Consider the following 14,163-nt stretch of genomic DNA (forward strand, 5'->3'; position numbering starts at 1 on the left):
TGTTTACAAAATCTGCATGAATGAATTATGTAAAAAAAAACTATCAATGATTTTTACATAATTCATTCATGCAGATTTTGTAAACAATGCGGAATTTCATGCAGAAATTTTAATCGAAGAATCTTTGAGCAAAAACAAAATATATTCCAGAAAATCAAACATGCAGCTCGCTTTATTAATTGATGTGTTTTCTATCCGCGAATAATAGTGCAGATTTCGCGAAGTGGATAGCTGAAGTAATAAACGTAAAATTATTTGTTTAGTGTATGTCTAGCTACATGGTTCAATATAGTTTACTGACATAAAGCAAAAAAAAAAGTTACTTGTTAGAGTGGCTCTTGGTCTATTGGACACACCAAAATAATACAATACAAAACTTAACAAGTGAACCAAATACTTGAAGAAAAAATGTATACATTGCCATATTAAACCAATTTATCTAAAAAAAAAACATCAATTTTATAAAAATCTTTTTACTTTTCCGCACACACCTAGTGTGTAAGGTAAAGTATTGGAATCGGTCGAAAAATTAACACCCTCAAAAAACATGTTTTCTGGGTGTTTTGGAGGCTAGGGAACACGAATCTAGCGTTTTTTCGATGTCCGAATGTATATGCGTACCCTGTACCCTGTACGCTGTACCCTGTACGCAAAAATTTGTTAACACGATAACTTTCAAACAAAAAAAGTAATTCAAAATCTGACTTCACAGGATGATTGGGGGTCCCGAGGAATAGCAACCATTAGATTTTGAGTGACTTTGGTTGATAGAGTGACGTGTCATGTCTGGTGTGATGCCCATGGGAAAAATTCAATTTTTCTTCCAAAAGTCGTTTTAAATGTATTCTTAAACACTCAAAAATATGTATTAGGGGGTTTTTGGGTACGAGAAAACCGAATATGACATAAGTTTTGCGATACAAATAATTATCGACACACTTTTCATACAAAAATTTCAAAAAATTTGGATTTTTGTATGGAAGCCATGTCTGTATCGTAGTGAGCTGAAACTTTGCACAGGTTATTTTTATGACATAAAAATAACATTTTGGGAGTTTGAAGAATTTTGAGAGTTCAATGCATATTGGGGTACCTCCCGAACAAAATTTTAGATTTTTCGATCAAACACGAGTTATCCGTTGCCGCTATTCACTCACTTCGTTTTCGTGCGTCTCCGCTATTTACTTGGTTCGTTTGCAAGCGACTTACGCATGCTAAGATGCGTCATCGAATACAAATTTGTATACCGTACAAATATAACATAGTTTGATGGAAGGTACCCTTAAATTGTATTGAAATTTTTTCAAACTTTCAGAATGTCAGCTTTTTATGGAAAAATACCCTGTGCAAAGTTTCACGTCGTTACGACATCATACAGGCATTGATTATTGATTCGATACAAAAATTACCATTTTTGATCATTTTTGTATGAAAAGTACGTCGAAAATTATTTGAATCGCAAAACTTATATCAGATTCAGTTTTCTCATGAATTCATATTTACGGTAAAAGATATGTAATAAATGCATGTTGTGGATCACAGTGCGGAAAAGTTCATCTTACGGATGTAAGACATTTTATCTTATTGCGTCGCCTCTAAAATGCAAACACAAAATGATTGACATGCGTCTTTATTTTTGAGAGCGTTATTTAACAGAGCGTCTTTATTTTTGAATAACTTATATTTCACTTTGAACGAAAAATCTGCTGTTTTTTACTCTGAAGCAATTATTTTCAATTTTAATTTTTTGTAATATGTCCATAAAAATACTGAGCCGCTGCAAGTATATACAATTTTAAATAAATGGGAGAACGGTTCAGTATTTTTACAAAGAGTGTACGTTTCCATATTTTTTCGCGGCGAAAGAGGCGACGCAATAATAACATTTTGTACATATTTGAGTGAGCGCGTCACTGAAAATTTATATCAGAACATTTTCAGATTTACAGTATTGCGTCACTTATATCAATAGTTTTTTTTAGTATGTTGATGACAAAATGCTAACCCTAAGTGTGTTGAGACCTGATTTTATCGTAAAATAAATGTCAGATTCGGTTTTCTCGTACCAAAAAACCCCCAAATACCAATTTTCATAGCAATCGAATAAAAACCAATTTTTCATAGCAAAAAATTGAACTAATTTCTCAAAACGGTTGCCACCATTGAATTCCTCGAGTCCGAATTATGTAAAATCAGTTGTCAAAGTGAACAAACAAAGTAAAAACCAAGCACATTACAGTGGATTACTAAGATATTAAAATATAGGTGACCGCTTAAGTTCACACTTTTACCCATTTTCACCAAATAAAAGAATGTTGTCGTTTTAAAATCTGCAGATCGCCTCAAAATTGAGTGCGCTTTCGATCTATGAGGAAAAAAGCCAAGCCAGTCATACTTTTTTCCGAGATAAATGTCGATTAACTTCGATTTTCATCGATTTTTCCCCAGTTTTTGAAGTCTGATCATACTGATCTAACTCTTTCCGCTGAATTTTTTTTCAAAATGTCTTTATTGCTTCATCAAGATGAGCTTAATATCTTTCCAATAAGCCAAGAATGGCGTGATTCTGTTGAAAAACACCCCGTATACCTGTGATCAAAAATGGCCTAAAAATTGAAAATTTGCCGAAAAAAAATTTGAACTTCGGAATGAAATTTTTTCTTAAAACGAATTTTCCCAGATATGACACATGTGCCAAAACATCACATATTTAGTATCCAACAAACGCCTAGTTTTTTGATTTTTTTCATAGACAATTTTTTTTTTTAATTTGGATTACGTGAAAAAAGTCATGGTCATTTGTCGCCGAAAATGTCACATAACACGCCTCCTGGTGGACATTTTTGAAATTTTTTCCATTTTGTAGACCCGGAAGACATGCGAGACGAAATCGAAAATTTCAAAAGCACATGTATTCTCAGTTTTCCAACTACTTTGAATAAAAATTGGTTTCAAAACGTTTTTCAAAAAGTACGGAGAAAAAAGTGTACATACAAACATACCACTCGGCCAATTTTGAGGTTTTTGGCCAAATGACCATATCTCGGCCACTTTTCAACCGATCGTCATGATCTTTTTTTTAACATTATCTACGCAGTCTCTAGATTCCGAATATGGCCAAAAAAATTTCGAAAAAATCATTTCGGTGGACAAAAATCGAAAAAAAGGAATTTTCAGCGATTTTTTCAAAACTCCACCTGGCCAAATTTTGAAATTTTTAATTTTTTTTGCGGATTCTTAATTTGGTGCCCGAGCACTACTAAGATATGCAAAAAAAAAACCTTTACAAAAGTCAGCGGTCTAGATTTTCATGTCTTTAACGTATACATAGAGTGACGCAAAATATACATATTTCATATGTATAGGGGTATTGCGTCATTATACGTAGGCGACTATTTAAGTTTCTTCAATATGTATGTTTTAGTATTGCCCGATGCAAACCATTGTCATATTCGTTAAGTTTAACATTTTGTAGCATAAACGTTCTCAGAACGTTTTGTCATTCGATCGTTATTTGTATTGTTTACCGTAACATGTAAATTGCGTCTCAGCCAAAAAATGAATTTTACTCGTGAAAATTTTCGAGCGATTATTTTTTTCCACTTTCGATTGGGTGTATCACAACAACAGTGTTTTGATCAACTTCATTTGGCCTTTGGCGATGAAGTACCAAGTCTTCGGACAATTTATAATTGGTACAACGAATTCAAGCGCGGTCGCCTATCGCTCATCGACGAGTTCCGCGAAGGTCGTCCAAAATCAGTTGTTGTACCAGAAAACATCGATGCTGTCAGAAATATGATAATGGAAGATCGTCATGTAACATATCACGAGATTGAGGCATCCCTGGGCATAAGTGCGACCAGCGTATTTAAGATTTTACATGAACATTTAGCTGTCAGAAAGAATTGCTCTTGTTGGATACCACATAATTTGACAATCGCTCAAAAAAAGGCTCGTGTCGATTGGTGTAAACAAATGCTCAAGAAATTCAATCGTGGTGTTTCAAAATCCGTGTATTTTATCGTCACTGGTGACGAATAATGGATCTACGCGTATGAGCCCGAAACTAAACAGCAGTCGACTGTATGGGTCTTTCAAAGTGAAGATAACCCAACAAAAGTTGTTCGAGCTCGAAGTGTTGCGAAGCAAATGGTCGCCTGTTTTTTCGCGATAAGTGGTCATGTGGCAACAGTTCCACTAGAGGCTCGTAAGACCGTCAATTCTGATTGGTACACCACCATTTGTTTGCCCGAAGTGTTTGGTGAAATAAGAAAAAACAACCGCCGTCGCAAAATAATTCTTCATCATGATAATGCGAGCTCTCACACATCTCATCAAACAGTCGATTATTTGACCGGTCAAAAGATCGATTTAATGGGTCATCCGCCGTACAGTCCTGATTTGGCACCCAACGATTTCTTTTTATTCCCGAGCGTGAAGAATAAACTGCGTGGTCAACGATTTTCACCGCCCGAAGAAGCAGTTGATGCGTTCAAAACACACGTTTTGGAGATATCACTTTCGGAGTGGCATGAATGCTATGACAAATGGTTCGAGCGAATGCAAAAGTGTATTGATCATCATGGCGAATATTTTGAAAAACAATAAAACCATTTTCGATGAAACCCCATTGTCTTATATATGTTTTTGAAAAAACTTAAATAGTGACCCTCGTATATATTCATTATTCCTGTATTTCAATTTGCTCTTCATTTTGTTTTAGTAAACAAAAACAATCTTTTGATTCCAAACGCCAAAATTGAGTCATATGACAATTTCATTATAATTTATTTCGTTCAGTTTTAAATCAATCCATTTTCAACATATAAATCATTAATACATTTTAATCGGTTTACAATAGCTTTTGGTGTTGGCTGCTCCATGTAAAAAACCCAGATAATAGTACGTTTAGCCAAATAATAATATAAATCCAATAAATTATATTTCGCTTTATCCTTGATTTCTTTCCATATCCTAAATTGAAATTAAATTAAAAATTTATTTCAATATTAAATTAGTTTAAGTATACAGTTGATTCAAAACTAAAAATTAACATAAAATATCTGATGAAATATTTGACTCACTTTTCGTACGTGTAATCGTTCAACGGGCAATTGGTGTACCGCATCGTTTTCACAAATTCCAAATGATAGTATTCGATAAATGACTTAAAATTGGTTTTCAAATCGTTGATACGAGCATTTATAAGTAAAAATTGTACTAAATCATGTACGAATGTGTCATAGCGATATAATTGAAAGTCCACTATTTTAACTTGAGTGTAATTTTTATTGGTACCATCTGAAAAGTTGATGTTGATTATTTGAAATGAATGTAAAACAACTTATTGATAAAAATTTACCCTTTTTAATCAGAATGTTTTTCGACCATAAATCTGTATGATAAAACGTTGTATATGGCGTATCCGGAATACGATTCTGATTTCTTAACAAATTCTTACAAAGTTTGATTAAATCCTTGATCGCGATTTGAACACTTTTCGGCATTTCTGAGAAATTTGCTAATTCCTTCTCGATAAATTTCTAATTAAAGAAAAATCTTCGGTATACTATTATTTCACGATGCAGTAAGCAACAAAAAAACGACGCGAATGATGTGATTAAACTGTTAAAAACTGATATAATGAATTGAGTAACAGTATATCACAGTCAAATGCGTCATTTTTTTTTTCTTAAGAAACCTTACATCCGTTATTGTGAATTTAATAGTGTCAAGAAACGAACGACTATAAACATTATGCAAGTATGGATCAACGTTCGAATAGAATAAATGTGGCTGCAGACGTCTCATTGCAATACACAATGCATGCAATTTCGCTAATATCTAAAAAAAAGAGTTTCGGTTACAATTTCTTAAGTAGTACTTACTCAGTAGTGTTACATTACTTTTAAAATTGCAAAAATGTCATCTTTATCAAATTGACTTGGACTATGGTAATTGAGTGATTTGAGATTTTCAAAAAGTATTATTGCATCCATATCAACACGTTCAGCACCTGGAATTTGAAAGCCAAAATTTATTTCTACTGAAAGTTATATACATACATTAGATTCTTGAAAAATACCTGGATTCAAGGATATTCTTGATCCAAAATACCGTGCAAATGCCTCAATCCTTTCTGTCTCGGGAATATTTAAACTTTCTTCAAATTGTTTTATTGCTGGAATAATATCCGTATAAAAATGTACTTCACTCAAAAATTGTTCGGATTGGTATGTATTCACAAAACCTGGAATTGGTTTTTTAAATACCAAATTCAACATTTCAATCTGCAAATAAAAAAATTTCAACTTTACATACAATAATCATTTGGTTACACGATGTGATAATACTTCAGTTGGATCATTGTTGTTGATTGTTTTCACTTCAAGCGCCTGTATCACAGATGCAAAATTATCGCCAGGCCTTGTTAGAGGCTTTACTATGTACTCCAAAACATGTTTGTGCAAACATTTTTCCAAAAATGTATGGAATTCTTCCAATGGTGCAATTTGCGCTTCTGTAACAATAATCAATGATGTTAGTTCAATAAATTCTACATACAAATTATCATTTATATTATTATTATTATTTATTAATTTGAGATTCGCTAATATGAAGATAATGCAAATTTTAGCTCTATAATGTAAAAAAAGACGCATTCTTTCACATTTTGTATTGTTTCAGCGCCAAATTTTAAATTAATAAAAACGCACACAACTACAACTGAACGCATACAAAAATTGGAATGGATCAATTTTATTTCGATTTTTTCTCTTTCACTTTTATTTCAGTGTTGTCTTCACATTTGATGGAACCGTATAATTAATTTACATATCAAACAAGTATTCATGTTATTCAGGTATATACCGGCAAACAAATACATGACCTTCCTCAACCACATTAAAATATGTCAAGTTTAGATGATAGAGATTATTTATTGTGTAACACCAAGTTTTACCATCGATCAATTTTATTAGTTTTGTTTGACTGATGAGAAAGTTATTGCATTTTAAATTCAATTCGTTTATACATCGATACAATCATTTCTCGCAAGTAAATTGGCAGTTTGTATTTTATAATTTATATAGAAATGCATTTAATTTCGTGAAAAGTATTGCATTTCAAATAATCACATACACTTACCATATTGATTAAAGTTTACCAATAAAGAGTAAATAATCACGAGTAAAAAAAATGAAATTTTTAACTTTTTTATCATGTTAAATGAAAGATCTTTTCATTCAATGAATAAAATGAAACTAGGAATACAAATATGACATATGTGTTTGATTTTCACTGAAAGAACTGCTAATACGATAGTCGTGAATATTATAGTTGCACAATAATATAAACAACTGTTTGAATCGAACGTACAATCAAAAGTGAATTTATTCACGTCGGATAGTGAATACAAACGTTTGTGAATTATATTGATATATGCAGAAATCATCTGTGTATAAGAGTTATCAGTTGTCAGTAGATGTGTGTTGTATATACCATTTTAAAATGGCCCATTCTATACTGAAGGACTTTTTGTTATAATGAAAACATTGATTTGGATTTTTTGAAACTTATGTCTAACTGAATTGATAGCTGATTTTTTCATATAATTTATTAATATCTAAACACCACCTATACAGATAAATACGTAAAAATCTAAAATAATTTAGTTAATGATTAGAACCCGAGTATACCGGCGACGCTCTTTACAGAGCGTGTGCGCTCTTACTGACGCTCTTCTGAATTTCTTTTTATTCATCTTCTTTACATTATAAGCAGCGACGAAGAAGAGCTATATCATACACAGCAACAAACACAGTGCGAGTGACTTACTACAAATCTAGTAACCATTGCATTAGTTCTTGTATATATTTCGTACACAGCTCTTCTTCGTTGCTGCTTATATTGTAAAGAAGATGAATAAAAAGAAATTCAGTAGAGCGTCAATAAGAGTGCACACGCTCTGTGAAGAGCGCCGCCGGTGTACTCGGGAATGATTTTAGATATCAAAGTTGAATTCTGCGACGATCACGAAATGTATGTTCAACGAAATGTTAAATAGTAAAATATTTTAATGATGCTCAACATAGATGATCCAAATTGATTGATTTTTAGCAAATAAATAAAATATCGATGGATCCCATGAAACAATTGATGTGGTGTTCTTTGCAACAGGTTGACATTTTTCCTTTTGAAAATTCAAAAAATAACATTCACTCTTGTATTAATTACATGTTTAAGTGTCGACTCTGGTGTTTATATTGATAAGAAATTAGTTCAGCCATTATATAAGCGAATCATCAGCGTGGAGCATACAACAATGGTTTTTATTGGTATGGTTCATATTCCTCCAACTTTTCCTATCATCGATTTGCAAGTAAATTATACATGATTAATGAATATGAATGATAATGAAACTAAACGGTGTTATTGATTGATTCAAGTTCGATTTATTTTTATAGTGAATTCTCACCAGAAGGACAAATTTTAGTACGCGAATTCAAACCTATATATTGCTCAAAAACGAAATTTGTGTATGGAAGGTACCCCTAAATTGTATTGAAATTTCTTCAAACTTTCAGAATGTTGGCTACAATATCATACAGGCATTAAAACCATACAAAGTTTCCCATTTTTAGAAACTTTTGTAAGAATTGTCAGATTCACTTTTCTCGAGAATTCAAATTTACAGTAAAAAATATGTAATAGATGAATGTTGTGGATGACAGTGCGGAAAAGTTCATCTTACGGATGTAAGACATTTTATTTTTGTTACATTTATTACTCTTAATACATCTTACTTAGAAAATATAAATTAAGCTTCCATCGGCTTCCATTCACTATAAGTTAACCTTAATATCCCGCCAGTAACCCGTAATTCAACTCATGATGTTACGATGCATTTGTATATTGTGAAGATATATTATTCAGAATGTTTGTGAGTTCGATATTTTCGAGCACAGATAAATGATGTCCTTCTATATATTTGATGGTTATTTCTTGTTCCGAATACTTTCGTAGATCATAATCTTCAACAATATCGGCAAACGAAGCCTGTGTGGGTCGAATTAATGTGATTGGTGATTTCAATTTTACATCCATAATGCCGTACATTGCGTCTTTGTTTTCGCTCATGCTCATGATAATTTTCAGTCGATTCAAAATAGCCACAGTAATGTCGTTTATATATTTTTTCGAATAATTGGTTTTGAATTCAGTTGACATATACGTGCTGATCAAATCGATTTTTAACGACAAATTATCGCAAGCTTGTAGTTTTTTAATAAAATCATCGAGAAACTCTGAACTACAGAAATGAGTGAATAATATCATAATAAGATCATTTTCATGATTTCCAGTCTGGGTAGATCGATGTAATCCTTCTGATAATCTAAACAAGTATTCGGGTGAACCGTCAATCAAAATTACACGCCCCACTTTGCCTAATTTCTCAAGCATTGAGGCTACTTTTAATGCAATCAATGAGCCAAACGAATGGCCTACAATACAATATTCCGCTTGATTGGAAAAAATTTGATACACCTCATCGAATACTGAGTTTACGACCGCATTCAAATCAGTTAAATGTTGTGACTTCATGAATTGGAGAACTTTACTAGGTGTTTTCTGAAAGAATGAAATATAAAAAACAAACATATAGCCCATATACAAAGGAAGTAAATCTTTTAACTTACCATATTTGCGCCGAGACCATGCCACGTTGGACTAGCAACACCTTCGATACCTTAAAGTTAATCGATTGAAAATATTTTTTTAAAAATCGAAACGACCAACATTCATCATTTCTAGACTAACCTGGAACGAAAACAATTTGTGGGGATTTTCCTTTGAGACTATTTATAGGTAAGAGTGTAACGCCGCTAACACTTTCATCGCCTAAATTTTCAAATAATTTCTTTGTTGGTATTTTATGTTTGCTGGGTTCTTCGGTTTCAAGTTTTCCGCCAGCACCAGTACCCGAGAGTTCTTCCAATTTGGCAAATGTGACTGAGCGTAGCTGTTGCGCTGTAAGAAACACATCAAATTCACGTTCCAGCACTTGTTTGATTTCAACCGACATTAAGCTATCCATGCCCAATTCGGCCAATGAAGCATTTTTCGAAATTGCCTTAATATCGCGAATGCCCATAATTTTCATGACACTTTTGATGAGCGTCAATTGACCGTCTTGACCCATTTCACCGCCACTTTTATCAGCCACAACCACACTGGAAACAACAGCTTGTGGTGATGTGAGTAGAAGGTCCAATGCATTTAAACACGAGCTAATCCGTTGTTGTAGCGTTCCTGCAACTTCAATGTCTTTTCCTTTTGACATTTCAGCGACGAGGCCAACTTCACCGATTGCACCCCATTGGATTGCTTTGCCTGGTAATTTATCCTGTACACGCTGTTCAATGATTCGTTCCATGATTGAATTTGCCATTCCGTAATTTGACTGACCAGCATTGCCACGACTTGATGCACTTGAGAAAACAACAAAATGTTCCAACTTCGGGCATAAAATTCGCGATAATTCATTGAAGTATCTGGTTGCAATGGCTTTTGGAGCTATGCATTCTCGGTATTTCTCGACACTTTGATTATCCAAAATACTGTCGCGAAGTACAACAGCCAAATTGAAAATACCACCAATTTGGCCGTATATTAATGAGTCGACAAGCAAACTCTTGGCACCTTGATAAGAACCAATGTCGGCTGTGTTCACAACCACTTGACAACCATATGACTCCCATAGACTATTCAGTATGAGAAGAAGAAAATGTTAATTACATACATACATGTAAAAATATGTTTCTTATTATAATACTTAACCTAATTCTATATGCTTGATATGTGGTGGTGATTCCACGTCTTGAATTGAGAACCAAATTTCTAGCACCACGAACTACAAGCCAATCGCAAAATTCCAATCCAAAGCCACCCAAACCACCCGCTACAATATAAACTAAATCTGGTTTGCAGTAAAGCTTTGGATTTACTTTAATTGGAACTGACGCTAATGAATGCTCTAATTCTCGCATTTGAATCATCACTTTTCCAACATGTTTACCTTTCAAATAAATAAAAAGCTCATTTTATCTCTGTACAGTTCATGAAATATGAAGAAGAAAACTTACCCGTGCTCATGTAACGATAAGCCTGTTCAATTTCATTGACTTGGAATGCAGTCGAATGAAGTGGTTGAATGATTCCCGTTCTCAAATCTTTGTCAATCAATTCATAGATAATTTTACGTTCTTCGGGCATATCAATTAAATTATCGGCAAACACGGCTCTGAATGTTGTTTCATTTTGGAATGCACTCATTCCCAGCGACGAATTATTCATGATGTCGAATTTTCCGATCTCCAGAAATGTGCCACCTCGGGCCAAACAACGAACTGATGCTGCCAGTTTATCATCCGATAGTGAATTTAATACGAAATCAACTCCTCGACCTATCATTGATGTAAAGTATGAAAATATGTTAAGTATTTTTCAAAGAAAATTCAAATAGATGAATATTGTGTGTAATACCTTTGGTACGTCGCATCACCAACTGTTCGAATGAACAATCACGTGAATTACCAATATTTTCCTCTGGAAGAATTGAAAAGAATAGAAATAATAGTAACGGATTTGATGTGAAAATGAGTGAATGACGAAAATAAAATATATGCCACCTTTAAGTTGCGGGAACAAGCCCAAAATAAACTTTCGCTTTTGTTGCGTCGAAACAGTTGTAAAAACTTCCAGACCTTTCAAATAAATAAAAAGCTTGTTACTTAACTGTATATTTCATATGAAGAAAAAAAAGAGCTTACCATAGGCTAGAGCTATCCGAATTGCTGCCAAGCCAATTCCACCACTACCCGCATGAATCAAAATCGAATTGTTACGCATAACAGATTTTCCAAAGAAGTATGCATAATAAACGGTGATATCTAAAATTTAATTATTATTTAAAAAAAAATATAATTAATTTTTCAATTAATTTATATTAATAATAAAAATTTCTTTTAAAAATACTTTATAAATATATTATATAAATAAATTATTATTTTTTTTTCAAAAAATAAAAATTAAATAAATATATTTAAATTTTAACTTAATTTAAATATTTTAAATAATAATTTTATTCTAAATAAAATAAAAATAAATTTTAACTTCTAAATATAATTTCCAATATATTTACAAACGGCTGGAATTGTAGCAGCATCACGTAATGACCAATCTTCGGGAATGATCCATGTTAAATGCTCCTGTGATAATACCTGTGTTGCCATTGATCCTGATTTAACCATTCCCATCACACGATCACCATTCGAATTGATTCCAGAGAATTCCAATCCAAGTACACAATCATCTTCGATGCGAGAACCACGACAAAATTCCAATGAAAGTCGACCGGAAGCCAACATCACATCTCGGAAGTTAATCGACGAATAATGAACGTTCACTAATCTATCTACGGTTGGTTTCAGCGATCCATTAAACCAATCGAACGATGACAAATCACCAATTCTCTGGACATTGGCATACACATGATCCAAGCGTGTGGTCTCTTGTAGGCTTGGTTTTAGTTCAAAATATCGATAAGTTCCCCAAACCGAATTACGATAAACATTCACCGCCAATCCTAGCTCCAACTGAGACGCATACAAACTATTATCGAAATCAAATTTCGGTAACAACCGATCCATAATGATGACACAACGAACATTCTCTCCACCTGGTTCACGTCGCAGACAATTCACAAGTCCCAATAAACCGGGTGTTTGATCATTTTGAGCAACAAGCAATACAGGACCCGTTTTAATGTTGGCTTTGACCACTTCGAGCCATTTATAATTATAGTCTGTTGATAATACCTCTACAACAACAACGGGTGTATCGACGGGTTTCGCAGCTGGTTTACGTTGAAGCAGTACCAACGTTTCGTTTTCGGTCGGAATGGCCGTAATCATATTGAAATCCGTTGGTACTTCAGTGAATGTGGCATTTCCACTTTTTCGCACAAGTAAGAATGATTGCTCTCCAATCGATTTAAGAACCTCTTCCACTTGGCTCGTAGCATTATCCATTGCGATTGTTAGAGTGTAACCTTTCAAAGCGGAAACTCGTGTGTTTCTCAATGATATAACATTTTCGAAGAAAAGATCTGGTTGTTCGGTCAGAAATCGTAAATCACCTTTGATGAGGGGACTTTTTGCGATTGATTCATCGAACAACGGTATGATTGGCGCAACATTTTTCGAATGGATTTCAATGATTTTCAATTTTGGTAGGTTGATCAAATTTTCAGTGATGATCTGAGTTAAAACATGAACGCCATTGGCAATGGTTAGAGTTTCACTTGGGACTAACGGTAAGAACCGATATGACTCGAAGACTTCTGAGCCCGTTGGTTTGCGACGCGCAATCACATTCACACTCATGTCACAGATTTCCACTCCACCGCATTTAATCATCTTTATTTCGGGATCATACGATGCGACCAGCAATGCGTCACAGGTGCTGTTCAGTGCAACTCTCTGTTTTTTGGAATCAATTCGAATTCGTCGAATCCGAGTTGGCAAATATAACGAACGCGAATCTTTTGCCAATATAATCAATTGAAGCATTGTATCTAAGAAGCATGGCCAGTTTTTGTTCCATTTAATAATCGCTTTCAATCCATCTCCTTGTGCTTTTTCGACACCCTGGAATAAATTCTGGTAGTGATAACCACGCAATCGAAGCTCTTTGTAGAAGTCTTTCTTCTCAAGGACATTAAAACCACCTTTGAAATTTTCGACCTCTTCATTATTTGGCCCTGCGGTTTCAACATTACGAACTATTCCAGATACTACAGTGACTGCATTTTCGCTGATTTCAAATTGACCATTGCCATAGTGAATCATTATGTTTAAATCGACTTTTTGGCCCGTTGAAATTGTTGTAGCTCGCAAAAATCGAACATCTTCAAATTCAACATTTATTGTTGTACTGATTGCACCAAATGTCATCATTGATAAGGTATCCCAAACCTATGTTATTGTATAATTTTAATAAATTATAATATTATTTTATAATTAGGTGTTCACTTGACGACTACCGACTGATCAAATAATTGAAATTGTTTTCTACTGGACCTTTCAGTCTAAATAAATA

At 33.6% G+C, this 14,163-nt stretch overlaps 2 protein-coding genes across 2 annotated transcripts; both read right to left on the minus strand.

Moving 5' to 3' along the window:
- Positions 1 to 4,762: 4,762 nt before the first annotated feature.
- Positions 4,763 to 6,856, minus strand: LOC116351033. The gene is made up of 8 exons (XM_031783059.1): positions 6,838 to 6,856; positions 6,357 to 6,613; positions 6,089 to 6,293; positions 5,910 to 6,019; positions 5,710 to 5,847; positions 5,366 to 5,546; positions 5,088 to 5,304; positions 4,763 to 4,977 (listed from the first exon to the last, which is right to left on the minus strand). Exons 1-8 carry the CDS (start codon positions 6,854 to 6,856, stop codon positions 4,806 to 4,808), a joined length of 1,299 nt encoding a protein of 432 aa, XP_031638919.1. The 3' UTR covers positions 4,763 to 4,805.
- Positions 6,857 to 8,729: 1,873 nt separating this feature from the next.
- On the minus strand, positions 8,730 to 14,039 carry LOC116351032 (fatty acid synthase-like; the record flags this gene model as incomplete). Its single annotated transcript, XM_031783058.1, has 9 exons — positions 8,730 to 9,633; positions 9,702 to 9,751; positions 9,823 to 10,766; positions 10,843 to 11,080; positions 11,148 to 11,468; positions 11,548 to 11,610; positions 11,694 to 11,768; positions 11,835 to 11,954; positions 12,206 to 14,039. Coding segments are annotated over 9 exons (4,380 nt in total), but the record flags the coding sequence as incomplete, so codon positions are not given.
- Between the last annotated feature and the right edge of the window lie 124 nt (positions 14,040 to 14,163).

This window comes from Contarinia nasturtii, unplaced genomic scaffold (genome assembly GCF_009176525.2).
Source record: "Contarinia nasturtii isolate CC-2019 unplaced genomic scaffold, AAFC_CNas_1.1 Cnas_scaffold_4500, whole genome shotgun sequence".
Lineage (NCBI taxonomy): Eukaryota > Metazoa > Arthropoda > Insecta > Diptera > Cecidomyiidae > Contarinia > Contarinia nasturtii.